The sequence below is a fragment of the Rana temporaria genome, chromosome 4 (assembly GCF_905171775.1).
Source record: "Rana temporaria chromosome 4, aRanTem1.1, whole genome shotgun sequence".
Lineage (NCBI taxonomy): Eukaryota > Metazoa > Chordata > Amphibia > Anura > Ranidae > Rana > Rana temporaria.
In genome coordinates this window covers 210,555,875-210,573,240 of record NC_053492.1, presented here as the reverse complement: position 1 = coordinate 210,573,240, position 17,366 = coordinate 210,555,875, and the positions used below count along the sequence as shown (strand labels likewise).

Here is a 17,366-nt window from a genome sequence, read left to right as displayed (position 1 = left end):
CTGCGAAAATTCAAGGGGTGGAGCGATTACTGTGCCAGCAGTTCTGTTCAGACACAACATTTAAGTAAAAGGGTTAAAGCCCTTTTGTGACAAATGTTTATTCAGAAACACTTTAAAATGATTTTTTTCTATCAGTGAAAATGCTGTTTCCTGCACTTAAACCCATATGCTCTATGCATAGTTTAGTAACAACCATGACCCTCAGCATAAGTGTGCTCATGCAGATTTGTATTAGACAGAAAAGGGTATAGCAGATCCATTCTCTTACTGAGAGCTGGGTTTAACTTTTAGACTACACAGTTATGTTTAGACACCCTGTACCTACTTTAAAAAAAAGAAAGCTAAGACTATAGAAGAAATTGTGTTAGTATAATGTCCATCCGACTGTGTATATATATATATATATATATATATATATATATATATATATATATATATATATATATATATATATATATATATATATATATATATATTTCTGTTAATTAATTTTAGCTTTAAATAATATATTTGTTTAATCTTAAAATATACTACATGTCATTTACTTTATTAACATGTTGTGCTTTCTTTCTTAACAGCTGGACATTGCGGTTCTCCTGATCCTATTGTAAATGGGCATATAAGTGGTGATGGATTCAGTTATCGAGACACAATAGTCTATCAGTGTAATCCAGGATTTCGTCTAGTGGGCACATCTGTCCGTATATGCCTTCAAGATCACAAGTGGTCAGGGCAAACACCAGTCTGTGTTTGTGAGTACAAAATTTACAACATTACATTAAAGTGAATCTGACCTTGGTCAAAACATTAATGTGGAGCTCCTGTGAAGCTCTTTTGGATCCAAGGACAAAATTATACATGGTGCCCTGACCAAAGGCACGATTAAAACAACTTTTTGCCTCCCCAAAAATCAAAAGCAGCTCTCCCTGCAGTAGAAAACTGTGGGTATGGAGTTGGGTGTATAGGATTTTACTGTGTTTTTTTATTTTGTTTTTTGTGGTTGAACTGGATGGACTTGTGTCTTTTTTCAACCTGACTAACTATGTAACTATGTAACTATGTAACTATGTAAATACTCTACTGTCTGGTTTAAACACCTATGTTTTTCAGGGCTGCAATCTCTGGTAAAGTTTTTAGAATTTGACAATTATTGCCTGCATCTCCCACAGCACACTGCAGTTCCTTTCTATGACATTACAGGATTTAATATTGACATAAGAGCTGGTTGGAGAAACTGCAGCACATGGTGGAGGACACAGGTATTCAGTACTCCCAAAAGTGTCAAACGCTGAGGACTTTGCTAGAGGTTGCAGAGCTGGAAGAGGTGTTCAGGCTTCGGTAGATGTCAAAGCCTTTGTGCCGATTGAAGTTCTGGCATTCTGAGTTAAATGACAGGGCTGGGGCATAGTGAAGGAAAGGATTATGGCTTATCCTTGAAGTTGGCAAAGTTAGGGCCTTGTGGATAGTCTGGACTTAAGATCCTAATGCCGTGTACACACGATAGGGCTTTTGCCCGGCCAAATCACATCAGAATTCTGATGGAATTCCATCAGAGAAAAATAGAACGTGTTCTATATCTAAACTCTGATGGAATTCATCAGAATTTCCGATGAAAAAAATCAGATGGGGCTACACACAATCGGAATATCCGATGGAAAAAGTCTGTCTGACATTAACCCCGACAGCCTGGACCTAAGATTTTTGTGGTCTTCACAGGCTCATGAGCTGCATTTGCCTGCACGTCAGCACTGCTGTTATTTCAGAGTTGTTCTACTGGTTTATTTTTGGTTAAGTATTTATATAAAAAAACTGTTCAGTCCAACAAATAGACAACCTCTGTAGCTGGAGTACTTTTCCTAAAGTGGACATGCTTTTATACAGCATTTACAAAACACAATTAAATCATCTTTCTCAATCTTCAGAGTAAGACCCCTTTCCCATGGGAGCATCTTTTAGATGCTTTTGGGCTAAAAATAGCGCTTGAAAAATGCCTCCCCTGCAGCCCCAGTGTGAGAGCCCGAGTGCTTTCATACTGGGGCAGGACTTAGAAAAAGTCCTGCAAGCAGCATCTTTGGGAGGGTGGAGAAGCGGTGTATACACCACATCTCCACAACCCCTGCCTTTTGAAATGAATGGGCATCGCTGCTGAAAAGCCTGCGAAGCACTTTGGCAGCAGCGCTTTTCTGGCGCTATTAACCCTTTCTTCGCCCGCTAGCGGGGGTTAAAAGCGCCCCGCTAGCAGCAGAAAAGCACAGCTAAAGCAACGGTAAAGCTTCGCTAAAACTAGCAGCACTTTATAGCTAAAATGGCTTTTGTAATATATACATACACATATATATATATATATATATATATATATATATATATATATATACACACTCTGGGCCACGCGGCGGCGTAACTTATCCTAGATAAGTTACACCGCCGCAATTTTTCATCGCAAGTGCCTGATTCACCAAGCACTTGCGATGAAAACTATGCCCGCGGCCTCCGGCGCAAGGCGGGCCAATTTAAATGGGCGTGTGCCATTTAAATTAGGCACGCTCCCGCGCCAGACTTACTGCGCATGCTCCGTTTCTTAACTCCCGCCGTGCTTTGCGCGCCGTGACATCATTTTTTTGAACGGCGACGCGCGTAGTGTACTTCTGTATTCCCGGACGGCTTACGCAAATGACGTTAAATTTTGAATTTCGACGCGGGAACGACGGCCATACTTTAGACAGCAATACACTTGCTGACTAAAGTTAGGGCACCAAAAAAAAAGTGTAACTTTGCGACGGGAAACTAGACTAGCGGCGACGTAGCGAACGCGAAAAACCGTCGTGGATCGGCCGTAACTCCTAATTTGCATACCCGACGCTGGTTTACGACGCGAACTCCCCCCAGCGCCGGCCAGGGTACTGCATCCTAAGATCCGACAGTGTAAAACAATTACACATGTCGGATCTTAGGGATATCTATGCGTAACTGATTCTATGAATCAGTCGCATAGATAGAAACAGAGATACAACGGCGTATCAGGAGAAACGCCGTCGTATCTCATTTGTGAATCTGGCCCTATATTCTCAAAAGTATTGAGACGCCTACCTTTACACGCACATTAATTTTAATGACAACCCAGTCTTAGTCTATAGAGTTCAATTTTTAGTTGACCCACCCTTTAACATCTTTAACTATTCTGGGAAGGCTGTCTACAATGTTGATTGTCTGCATGCGCTGATTATAGCTAAAGTTTACAACCAACTCATTCATGATTAATTGACCATTATATTGACTTCTTATAAACGGGAATGGTCATAGATAGCAAGCTTAACACTAATAGGTATTTCTACCCTGCAAGGATTACAGTACTCCCCAAATTATACCTTTATTTGCTATTCCTGGGAGAAGCCAGCAGTCTTTGTTTAGGCATTACCCAGGACCAGCATTGACTAGCTCGACTGAGATTCAGCCCAGACAATAGGGGGAATCCGCACCACACACAGTTATATTCAGTGGCCCCCTGTATACGGCTATGATATACTGGATATATACTGTATATATCCCCAGTATCTCCCAAAAGTGAGTATTCCCTTCACATTTTTGTAAACATTTTATTATGTCTTTTCATGTAACAACACTAAAGAAATTACACGTTGCTACAATGTAAAGTAGGAAGTGTACAGCTTGTATAACAGTGTAAATTTGCTGTTCCCTCGAAATAACTCAAAACACAGCTATTAATGTCTAAACCGCTGGCAACAAAGGTGAGTATGCCCCTAAGTGAAAATGTCCAAATTTGGTCCCAAGTGTAACATTTTTATGTGGCCACCATTATTTTCCAGCACTGCCTTAACCCTCTTGGGCATGGAGTTCATCAGAGCTTCTTTGGTCGACCATGGCAAGGCCTGTTCTGAGTGTAATCTGTCCTGTTAAATGGCTGTATGGTCTTGGCCACCATGCTGCTGCTCAGTTTCAGGGTCTTGGCAATCTTCTTCTAGCCTAGGCCATCTTCATGTAGAGCAAGAGTTCTTTGCCATGAGGTGCCATGTTGAACTTCCAGTGACCAGTATGAGAGAGTAAGAGTGATAACACCAAATTTAACACACCTTCTCCCCATTCACACTGTAACATTAATGAGTCACAAGACACTGGGGAGGGAAAATTGCTAATTGGGACCAATTTGGACATTTTCACTTAGGGGTGTACTCACTTTTGTTGCCAGTGGTTTAGACATTAATGGCTGTGTGTTGAGTTATTTTTAGGGAACATCAAATTTACACTGTTAGACAAGCTGTACACTCACTACTTTACATTGGAGCAAAGTATCTTTCTTCAGTATTGTCACATGAAAAGATATAAAAAATATTTCCATTATTACATTATTCTTCAGTTTACTCTTATTATAATTTTGTATTAAGTCTTAAGAAGTGTGACTGCATCATAGGTGGATCTGTGTCAGACACAGCTAGGAACAGCAAAGGCACCATTATTTCCATGACATGTCCCTGAGCCAGCATCTCAGCCAAGCTAGTTAATGCTGGCCCTGGGTAATGCCTAAACAAAGCCTGCAGGCCTCTCACATGAAAAGAAAATAAAAGCATCATCAGGGGGAGTGCTGTATTTCTTGCAAGGATAGAAATACCTGTTAGTGTTAAGCTGGACATCTATGGCCATTCCATTGTATGAGAAGTCAATATAACGGTCAATTTATCACAAATTAGTTGGTTGTAAAAATGTTCTTCTGACTTCTGCTGATTTTCTTTTCTTGGTGGGGGGCTGGAGCTCTTCTTTAACGTGAAAAAAGATCTGGTAATAGTTTTACTTTAACATTATCTGTGTTTGGATATACTGAACATTTAACAAATTAACAATCAGAAAATAGCTCAAGGCAACTTGGGTATAGTGGCACAAGCACTTTCCAAAAGACATGCATTTTTTAACTCACTATTGAACTAAAGCTAACCTTCAAAAGAAACAACTTTATAGTTCTGTGCTTTGCATTTTTTCACTTAATCCTTAACTGTATCATACTGCAAGATTTTGCTTTTATCTTGAGCTGTTTGAAAGAGAATTCAATTGGTATTTGTGTATTTCTGTTTCGCTGTTCTATTGCATTTTATGCTTTTTTTTTAAGATTTAAGATTCGAGCAATCGATATAATTTTAGAAGAGTGTAAAGTTCACTGAATCTGATTGAATAAGATTGCATATATACATCTGTATGAGCTACATAGGAAATGTGGAAGCAGTTGCCTGATTGCGCTATTTTCCAGGGTAGCCAAGGAGAAAAAAGACGCATGATTTAACATAAGAATTTTGTGAAAGATAGAGGAGTTAACCGTGTCAGCAGAGTTTTATTTTGCTCCACTGTCAAATCACTTATTCTAATTGCTGTACATAACATTAATTAATGTAGAAATCACACATTAATTAGTGTAAAAACATTATTATGCTCTTGAAGGCTAAACAACAGAATCTTATGTGTTACATTTATTACACCCACAGGGATAGGCAGCACCTAAACTAAGAGAATTAGACCTGAGCTAATTTTCATTTGGGTCATACAGCAATTGCAGACTTTAATTAATTGGGAACTCTTGGGATTAATCGGTTCAATGGTTGAATATAAAATCACCCCAGCATATGGGTAATCCACACATCGGTACAGTACAGTCGTTATACAGTTACATAAAAATAATAGTTTGCACACACAGAGAAGGAATCTGTCTCCTGTAGGACTATTTTCAAATGCTCCATTTGCTTTGCACTAGTTTGAAACTTTTGTAAACCTGGAATTGTGGATCAGGTTGTAGTAAAGAAAGCATATATTTTGCTCTTGGCAAATATCAATTTATCACTTAAAATTTTGCATTTATGAATAAATGTCTACATAAAGTAGCAACAACAACAAAAAAAAAAAACAGAAGTTGAAGGGCTTTAATTTATTTGAAGTAAATTTGGCTCTCTGATTTATTCAGAACTTCAAACCAGCTTCAGACAACAGAAAACTGCCTGATGCTTTAGGTCTGGAGTGTAGTACTGACATCTATAACTGCTGCATAATGCTTTGACTTTTTTTTGCATATGTGGTAAGGACCTATGTTCCATGAGCTTACATTCTTGATGTCTCTACCCTCCATCTCTTTGTCCTAGTCCCAGGAAAGAGTAAAAAGAAATGGGGTTTAATGGTAAAGAAGTTCTTTTGCAACACTTTTGCCTGAGGCAATTGACAATCAAATGACAGTTACAGATTACTGTCTGAGATTAATTGGCTTGACTTACTAAAGTGGTCAGGTACTTACTTCCTTTGCAAAACTGTGTATTTCACATGAGTACTGCTTCATTGGCCTAAATAAAAATGTTCATTCTCATTTCAAACGCTGTGCGTTTAGCTTCCAGAATCTTCACTGTAACAATGATTGCTTCTAGCAGTAAAAACTTTGAGGGAATTCACTGTGAATTAGGGGGCAGACCTATATTATTTAGTCATTATTGAGGTTTAGGAGGTTGTCAGGAATGAAATTAAATTGTTTCCATTTATTAACATAAGGATGCTATTCAGTTATATACAGCTTTAACTTACTTACCTTTTCTGGAGAAATTTTAGCCCTTATAAGTGACCTTCTGTTTAGAAAGGAGTTAGGTGTTAAGGGAGGTATTATGATATATGTAAAATATATATATATATTTAAACAGGAAAACAACTCTGTGCTCAGAAGTAAAAAGCGAAAGAAGCTGCCAACATTTAAAGTTGTTGATACAAAAACCGATACAAATAATACATAGAAAAGTGTATTGCTCAGAAATACATATGTGAGCAATGTAAATTAAAACAACTGCTACCAAATCAAGTGAAAAAAACATGAAAAATATTATAAAGAAAGTAAGTCCATTGGATAGAAGAAGATCCTGGACTGCTGCACTCCTTAAAACAATGTCTTTATTGTACAAATGAAATCCAAAAAACAACCAAAGCGATGCAGTCAAAATGAAGTGAACAACAGGAAAAAAGTGTCTGACATGTTTCACATCATGTGATGCTTACTCATAGCTAGTAAAGTAAGTCCATCTAAGAGTAGAAAAACACTCCACAGAAGTAAAAAAAAAACATGTGAAAAAAAGTTCTATTTAAGAAGTTCCAACAATTTTCAGAAATAAATCCTCCAAGAGAACTTCTCTGCCAGCAAGCAAAGTGAAATGGCCCTCCGCCACACAAATATGCTCTGATGACTGCACCTTACCAGAATGTTTGACTATATATAACGAATGGCCAAACAAGCTTTGTATATACTCCAAGTAGTAGAGAATCATCAGAGCTCCAGATAACAGCTCTCCATATAGACACTCCAAAATAATCCATTATGGTTAAAAGAAAACGGGTTCTCATGGCATAGTATTTAGTTAAGATCAATTTAATGTAAAGATTAAAACTCACAGGGCTGTCATAATACATGAGCGATATATAGTATCAGAATACAGGCATCCTAATTCCTTCCTCATGTTGCATGTAGCTTCCAATTCCAGGCTGGCGTGATCTTGTCACTCTCGTTGGCCCAACCCTATACGTTTCATCACCACAGACACCATCAGGGGAAGTGGCCATCATGGAGCATGTTTCTGTGGTGGAGGGTCATTTCACTTTGCTTGCTGGTAGAGAAATTCTTGTGGAGGATTTATTTCTGCAACATTTTTGAAATTTCAAAAATATAACTTTTTTTTTGGATTTATCACATATATGGACTTTAAGTATATGATTTTTGTGGCGTTTCACTACTGTGGAGTGTTTTTCTCCTCCTAGATGAACTAAAAAGGGGGAGTTTGGGACTTTAAATGAGACATGTGGGTCACATGTCTCCATCCCTAAATCTGTGTAAAGAAAGTTTTTTTTTGGGGGGGGGGACTTTGAATGAGGTGGGTACAAATGGCTAAAAGATGAGTCGATATCAAAAACATGTTTGTATTGGTGAAGCAAGGAACATGGCAAAATGAACATGATACATGCAGCCATAAATACAATTGTCAATCACATATTACAGACCATATATAGAAAAAAACATTAGTAGCAACCAGCCAACCACTGGATGTAATAAAAACACTTCAAAATGCATGGTAAGTGGTCAACTCAAGACACCTCTATGCATTACATTATCTTGAGTTTACCACCTACCATGTATTGTGAAGTGTTTTTATTACATCCAGGATTTGTTCCTTACCACAACGTGGTTGGCTGGTTGCTACTAATGTTTGTTTCTAAGTATGGTCTGTAATATGTGATTGACAATTTTATGTATTCCTGCATGTATCATGTCACCTCATTCAAAGTCCCCAAAAAAATCCTTTCCTTTATCCTCTTAGATGGTCTTACTTTCTTTATAATATTTTTATAGTTGTTTTCACTTGATTTAGTAGCAATTGTTTTCAATTAAAGTGCTCACATATCTACTGTATTTCTGAGCGCTACACTTTTTTATGTATTATTATTATTACAATATATACTTACAGAACAGTATAGATGTCTTTCATAACCCTTCCCCCAACCAACAATTAATGACACTTCAAAAAGCCATCTTCTCTCCAGCAGAATTTCATAGACCAAACTGTTAGGTTGATTTACTAAAGGCAAATACAGTAGTTCATTCACTTTGCAAGGGAATATTCCCTTAGCCTATTGAATGTGGTGAAAATTCTCTTTGCAAAATATACTCAATCACATGCAAGGAAAAAAAATATGTTTACTGCATGATTGGCTGATATAAGTCAATAGAGCTTTACCTCATTCACAAGCTATATAAAAAGTGAATAGCCTTTAAAGTAGTTGCAACCCTAAAAAAAAAAAAAAAAAAATGTTCCTTTAAAGTTTGAATAACAGCATAGTGCTGTTGCAGTGCATTTTGTCCCTTTTTATGTGTTTTAAAATACCTTGTTGATCTTGCCTGTTTCTGTGTCCCCCGTATGTGAACTGACATTGTAATCATGGCTGCTGATCCAAGATACCGTGGTCAGTTTACATGCCCCATGTCATCTTTCAGTTTCTCCCTCTCCCCCTCCCTCCCTCCCTGAGTCCCTGCCTGTCAGCTAAGTCTGTGTAGTGATCTCCTTCCCTCTCCTTCTGACTATTTCCGCAGCAATACATAACCCCATAGCCCCCATTACTTGTATCATCTCTGTTTTTTGTATCATCTCTGTTTTATCTAAAGTACTGTGTGTCAGTTTTTTATTTTATTTTAATCATAAATACCTTCGCTCTGCAGTCAAATTACCTCCCACTGCTGGCCGGCTGACATCAGAGGAGAATCTCAGCCCCTCCTGCTACTCTCCTAATCAGGGATGGAGGGTGTTCGTAGAGCGTTGGTATGAGAAAAGGTATTTAGGATAAAATTTAAAAAACAAAATTACACACAGTACTTTAGATCTTCATAAAACAGAGAGGATACAAGTAATGGGGTTATGTGACTTAACAACCACCACTTTAAGCAAAGTAAATATGAATATGTCAACTCAATGTAAATCAGAATGCGGCATTCTTCTTTGAGTGAGTGAAAAACAATGTAACTCTTTCTTAGAAACTTAGAAAAACTATTTATATTTTTTTAAATATGACAATTGTTAGCAGTTCTTGTCCTATAAACATCTTTTTGCAAAAGAAAACTATATCAGTTGACAGCCCTCTGTTTACTCTGTCAACCTTTGAATCTAGCAAAATTCATGAGCAGCTTCACATTTTCTATTATTTGGTTGACTACAATTAAATTAAAATGCAAAAACATAAATCAGCGTACATGTAATATTATTTATACACATCAAACCACATTATTCACTAGTATGTTATATAATTATAATCAATCATGTCTTAAAAAGGTCATAGGACTTCACTGTTACTCAATATATAAGGAGAGGTTGTCGAACCTGAACCTTCCATTTTTCGCTAAAAGATCTGCAGTCAGATATCAGAAGAAGGACAGGACATAAACTGACAGTGTACAATTTCACTGAGTGTCAAAGTATGAATACTTAATTAATGAATGGCTATATTCTATGAGAATGTGAGAGCTCTTTTTTCTTGTTACAGCTATAACTTGTGGTCATCCTGGAAATCCTGCACATGGAATTACCAATGGAAGTGAATTTAATTTAAATGATGTTGTTAACTTCACATGTAATCTAGGCTATGTGCTTCAGGGTTCATCTCAAGCACAATGTCGCAGCAATGGTATGTGGAGCACCCCTCTTCCATATTGCCGAGGTAAGATGTTCTGAGTATACATCTTCTTAAGCTAAAGAGTCAGTCCACTAGAAATTGATATTGTAGTTAATGATAGATACTATAAATAACACCCCAGGCTCCTTATATTTTTCAGTGGCTCAAACTGCGCTGTCAATGAGTTTTGCCCCTACAATTACCACAAGAGTTTAACACCTGGATTACGTCTCATAAACTGGAATTGCAAGTTTCTGGTTTGCGAGTACAGACACTTGGCAAATGTATCTCCTAATATAATAGGTGCTTAGTTTCAATTTAAAACAAATTTGTAAAAAAGTATAAGGAAATATACTAAAAACACTCAAGCATAGTGTACACTAAAAGTATGTCCAACATCAATTTAGTCCTCCAAACCCCTCCTGAGTCCTTGGTAAATGTCCCACTTCTTGGGGGAGTGAAGACATACAACTCAATGCTGCCTTCATCAAATGCTGGCCTTTAGAAAGTCAGTATTTGCATAGCTCCTCTGGAAGCTTCACGGACACTTAGAAGAGAAGAACACAAAGGGCCAGATTCAGGTACAAATGCGGCGGAGTAACGTATCGTCTTTACGTTACACCGCCGCAAGTTTTTCTCGTAAGTGCTTGATCCACAAAGCACTTGAGTATAAACTTGCGGCAGAGTAACGTAAAGACGTCCGGCGCAAGCCTGCCTAATTCAAATGGGGCGTGTACCATTTAAATTAGGCGCGCTCCCGCACCGAACATTCTGCGCATGCTCCGTTAGTAAATTTCCCGACGTGCTTTGTGCGAAATTACGGCGCCCCGACGTGTTTGTAAATGGCGACGTGCGTAACGTACTTACGCCGAAATTTTTTTTTTAATTTGACGCGGGAACAACGGCCATATTTTAACATGGCTTGTGTAAAGTTAAGCCATGAAAAAGATTGCTCAACTTTGCGACGGGAATAAACGATGTTACGCACGCGAGTAGCTTCGTGGATCGCCGTAAAAGCTAATTTGCATACCCGACGCTGGAAAACGACGCAAACTCCACCCAGCGGCGGCCGAAGTATTGCAGCCTAAGATCCGACTGTGTTAGTCAATTACACCTGTCGGATCTTAGGGATATCTATGCGTAACTGATTCTATGAATCAGCCGCATAGATACTCTCAGAGATACGACGGTGTATCAGGAGATACGCCGTCATATCTCTTCTGTGAATCTGGCCCAAAGTAACTGAAATTTTATGGAGGAAAGTATGCAGCAGAGCTTTTCGTTCATTAACTTGTACCTTACTACAGAGTTGCCAGTGGTGGGCATGCAAAGGCATTGATAGATACCCCTAATCAATAGCCATAACTACTAACTGCAGAAGGCAAACTCAGCTCTGAGCAGTAAAAATAAAAAGGCCCCTCAAATTTCAAGTGCACTATCCACAAGCACTAACATGACAAAATAAAATAGACTAAATAACCTCTACAAAAATACCCCACTCAGTAATTTAAAAACAATACAACACTATAATTCAGCCATTCACCACTCATCCCTGTGCACATCAACCATATAGCAAAAGCACCAGTGCCATATGTCCATGATATAATAAAATAATTAAACTGGCTATCATACAGTGTCATTGACACTGGAGTACAGCACAGAAAATCCAGCGCATGGAAATCAACATTCTGACCATAGTTATATATAAGTTGTATGATGGATATGATGGATACGGCCACAACATGAGCTAGAGGATATAAGGATTTCGGGAGAGTGAGCTTGGCATTGATCTTATCCGGGATGTGGAGGACGAATGGATAAATAAATAAATCAGGGCCTGATAAACTCTACCTTCTGGTGAGTATAAACCCCAAAGGGGAGTGTGACACATGGTGAGAGAAGTCTGCAGTGAAGAGCACAACGCATATTCAAAGCACCTGTGGTTTTATCTGGACTCTGATGCACCTTCTGTCCTTTACATTTTCCTCTTAAGAACTGTTATAAGAAAGAATGATCACGGCAGAGGAGTGATAATTAACGCTGCTTTCGTGAATTACAAGACTTATTGAAAGGACTTGTGTATTTTACTAATTTTGTTTTATATATATACAAGTTGTGCTTCAACAAGGGTCTGGTGTCATAGATTTACATTAACCACTTAACCCCCGGACCATATTGCTGCCCAAAGACCAGAGCACTTTTTGCGATTCGGCACTGCGTTGCTTTAACTGACAATTGTGCGGTCGTGTGACGTGGCTCCCAAACAAAATTGGCGTCCATTTTTTCCCACAAATAGAGCTTTCTTTTGGTGATATTTGATCACCTCTGCGGTTTTTAGCTTTTGCGCTATAAACAAAAATAGAGCGACAATTTCGAAAAAAAATAATATTTATTACTTTTTGCTATAATAAATATCCCCCAAAAATATATATAAAAAAAAAAAATTTCCCTCAGTTTAGGCCGATACGTATTCTTCTACATATTTTTCGTAAAAAAAAAACGCTATTACGTTCGCATAAACCAATCAATAAATGCTTATTGGGATTTTTTCACCAAAAACGTGTAGCAGAATACATATTGGCCTAAATATATGAAGAAATTTGTTTTTGTTTTTTGGATATGTTTTATAGCAGAAAGTAAAAAATATGTATTTTATTTTTAAAAAATTTTTTTTTTTGTTTATAGCGCAAAAGATTAAAAACACAGTGGCGATCAAATACCACCAAAGGAAGCTCTATTTTTGGAAAAAAATTACATACAATGGGGCAGATCCACGTACCTGCGCGTAATCTTCCACCGGGCACAGTGTATCTAAGATTTTTTTTTTTCGAATCCTCAAAGAATTTGCACCGTAAATTACGGCAGCGTAGTGTATCTTTGGCGGCGTAAAGGTGCGGAATTCAAATGGATGTAATGGGGGCGTGTTTTATGTTAATACGTCGTGACCCGACGTAAACAATGTTTTTTTTAACTGCACATGTGCCGTCCGTGGGGGTATCCCAGTGTGCATGCTCGAAATTAACCCGGAACAAGCCAATGCTTCCGACGGTGACGTCATTGTACGCAAATCCCTATTCACGAACGACTTACGCAAACAACATAAAAAATTCAAAATTGTACGCGGGAACGACAGCCATACTTAACATCGAGTACGCCTCATAACAGCAGCTTTAACTATACGCCGGAAAAAGCCGAACGCAAACGACGTAAACAAAATGCGCCGGCAGGTCGTACGTTCGTGGATCGCCGTAAATGGCTAATTTGCATACTCGACACGGAATTAGACGGAAACGCCACCTAGCGGCCGCCGAAAAATTGCATCTTAGATCCGACGGCGTACTAAGACGTACGCCTGTCGGATCGACCCGAGATGCCGTCGTATCTTGTTTTGTGGATACAAAACAAAGATACGACGCGGGAACTTTGAAATTACGCAGCGTATCAATAGATACGCTGGCATAATTTCTTTGTGGATCTGCCCCATTTTATTTATGTTCAGCATTGCATGATTGCGCAATTGTCAGTTAAATGAACGTAGTGCTGTATATAGTGTGAAACAACAGGGTTATACATCCTCTACAAGCACTAAGCAAGTGTATATAGTCCATTCTGAACTTACTGCACCATGGCCATCACTGTGTCAATTCCACTTAGGGAGTAAACCAAACATCCTCCACATTTGTATTACAGCTTGCAAACTAGCGTCATTCCAACCAGAAGCACCAGGATGCTGCTGATGAAGTCAGCAGGTGGGTTCCTCACAGACACAATTCATCCCTCTGCAATGGTGCAATTGACGAGGGTATAAGACATCATGTCCCTACATTGCAACTGGGATTAATTACAGACCATGTTTCACTTGAAACAGTGGCCAATGTGCTGTATTCTGAATGTGCTGTGTTACTGGAGGACAAACAAGTACTTTGGTCAACCAATTACTTGGTATGATTAGAATAAATCTCCTGTCCTGTAAAAGAACCTTGGGCCAAATTCACAAAAGAGATACGACGGCGTATCTACTGATACGCCGTCGTATCTCTGTTTCTAACTATGCGGCTGATTCATATAATCAGTTACGCATAGCTAGTCCTAAGATCCGACAGGTGTAATGTACTTACACTGTCGGATCTTAGGATGCAGTACCGCGGCCGCCGCTGGGGGCATTTCTCGTCGTAATCCAGCGTCGGGTATGCAAATTAGCACTTATGGAGATCCACAAAGCTTTTTCCCTTTGTTAAGTCGCCGTAAGTGTTAGTTTGCCGTCGCAAAGATAGGGTAACTTTTACAAAGTGTAAAGTTAGTACACCATGTAAAAATGTACCTGTCTTTCCCGCGTCGCTGTCAAATTATTTTTTAAATTTTTGTTTTCCCGCCGCATCTCTTTTTTACCCGTCGCAATTCACAAAACTCGGCGCAATGTAACTTCGTGCAAAGCACGTCGGGAAAATAGCGTCGGGAGCATGCGCAGTACGTCCGGCGCGAGAGCGCGCCTAATTTAAATGGGACTCGCCCCATTCGATTGGGCCCGCCTTGCGCCGGACGGATTTAAGTTACACCGCTGCAAATTTCCAGGTAAGTGCTTTGTGGATCGGGCACTAACTTGTGTAATTTGCGGCGGTGTAACTTAAATCAGAAAAGTTACATTGCGCCCGCTGGCTGTGAATCTGGCCCTTTGGTCCTACCAGTAGTAAAGCTAAATATAGGTATGTAAAATTGCATGGTAAATGGCTACAGTCTGGTTTAATAAACTGTACTGTATATTTCTCTTATTTTTAAATCTTACTAGATGTTTGGTGTACTACCAGTTCTCATGTTGCATTTTACCTTTCCAAAAATAAGATACTAGTTAACATTGTCTGGTTTATCATTTTGTATCTTCAAATATTATTTATTTAAAAGGCAAAACCTTTTTTACCCTACCCCATCTAGCTTTAATCTTTCTTCATTTGTGTAGCGTACATCCCCTTTCACTATAAAAGAAAACCAAGGAAAATCTTGCAATTTTTTGATAATTGTCAGCCCTGCATAGCTCCATGAGGAGAACTGAGTTAGTCACTAATGGAAATGCATATATTTCCTGTCACAGGAACATTGATAAGAAGCCAATTTTCTAGAAATTTAGTTCAAACGTTGCTTGGTACATTTTTAGAAGAAGATGTGTATCAGAAATCTATTTGTGGTTGCTTGTAAGCTTTTATCCTCTAAGATTTTTAAATGCTTTGTATTTGCTTATATTGAATTGTTAGGTTTCATCTAAATGGAAATGTAAGAAAGAATATGTCTGAAGTGCTTACTATTTCAAATAGTTTTTCAGATATCTAGGCTATTGAGAAAAGGTTGCCCCTATAACCTTTAGTACACATTTATTTATGCCTGCATCAAGATATAGGCATTCTGTTATGAACTTTTTTATTTTTTTAAGGGAGGTCCACTTAATGAGTTTGAAGAGATCAGGACCTACACATACTATATTTTCCTATCTGTTCCAGTCATCTATTTCAAAGTTCCATATAAATGTAAGGTAAAAGAGAGATGATTTACATAAAGTGGGCATGGGTCAGATACTTACACAGAACAGTAACTCTCCTCCCCTTTGAAAATATTTTAAACTTTTTATGGAAGGTTAAAAAAAAATTGAAAATTTGCTCATAAGACAGCATTTACAGTATATTAGCTATATGAGCAAAGGAACACCACTAATAAGCACATGAATGATCATTAATTACACTCTGGAAATCCCATAGACACAGTCCGGATAGAAGGTTCTATCTGTTCTGTATGAATAGTTGTATGCTTGTATAGTTTGTATTTTAGGGGCAATGTTCTGTCTTGCTTGTGTTTCCATTAAATTTGTGTATCTGTTTAACATAGTTCCATTACAATATGCCCATGCTTATGATAATTAGCTTGTAGTTTTCTTCACTTCCATATGGACATGTGTAATAATACTAGTTACAAGAAATTATTACGTACATGCTTGGTTACATGTGCTAGATGCTAAAATCAATCACTTATTAAAGATCCATCAGAATAAAATTTTAGATTTTGTGGTTTTATACCAATAGATCTACAGTACATCAATGGTGGTTGGTTGTAGTCACCTTTCTCTGAAAGTTTCCTGATGTACTATAGAAGGAGGTGGCTATTTTAGGCACTCTGGGCAATTGATGTTGATATGGCAACCTGATCTGACTTACTAAAATGTGAATATTGGTGAAGCACAGTGAAGTTAAATGATTCACTGCCAGGTTTATTAAAATGGTACGTAGTAAGCTATAATGAACCCATATTTATTTCAAGAAGGTTATTCTTTACATGATTAGATATTTGAAGAGAGTGCAGATTTACTCTAGATCACTTTCCATGTTATTAATTCTGACCCAGAACCTCCTTGCTTTACTATTGTTCACCATACTTTAGTAAAGCTCCGTTCACACCTTAGCGGGCTGAAATCAAGGGTGCAATTGCGCGATTCTGCCCATGATTCCAGAATTGCAGCAAAACACAGGGCGTGTTTTAGCAAAAATTGCACAGCCAGACACTTGGTACATGAGCCTCTTTGGAGCTTTTTTTGGAGGGAGGCCCATTCAAATAAATGGTGCCACAAAAAAAACACAAAAAAGCTATAAAAAATGATGGTGCAGCAGCTGTCGCTTAGGTGTGAATGGAGCCTAAATCAGACCCTGAAATGTCTGGGTATCATTTTCCTTTACAGAATAGGTAAAAAATGTTTGAAAACGAAAAGCCGTGGGAGCACAATTTTGAGAATGGTTATGTGAGTTAGAAGGATCATGAAACACACACTTTTAAGGTACTCAACATGTGGAAAAAGATTGTTATTATAATGTAAATAAAAAACTGAAAACTGGGATAAAATTCTGTCATAAAAAATTGTATGTCAAACTCGTCCAAACAATATGTCTCATCTCCAATATATATTATCACATATTTAATATTAGATCTGTGATCTGTGATCATACAGGGTAGTATGAAAATATCTATCAGTGGATTTCCTGTATATCAAGATATGTAGCTTGTCGACTATGCTAAAAGACTATTTGGATACATCCCAAACATAAATCTAATACAACATCTTCCTTCTATCTGTGATGTGAAAGCCAATCCAAAATCCCAAGTTATCCCACGTGAACATGCTGAAATTGTGGAAATAACAGAGGAACAGGAAA

The 17,366-nt window shown here is 38.1% G+C and overlaps 1 protein-coding gene across 1 annotated transcript in view; it reads left to right on the top strand.

Annotated features, from left to right (window-relative positions):
* Nucleotides 1-17,366, top strand: part of CSMD1 (CUB and Sushi multiple domains 1) — an 833,985-nt gene that overhangs the window by 645,290 nt on the left and 171,329 nt on the right. The window contains exons 48-49 of the mRNA XM_040349812.1: nucleotides 579-752; nucleotides 10,051-10,224. Coding sequence (XP_040205746.1) covers nucleotides 579-752; nucleotides 10,051-10,224 — 348 coding nt within the window. The remainder of the gene's footprint in view (nucleotides 1-578; nucleotides 753-10,050; nucleotides 10,225-17,366) is intronic.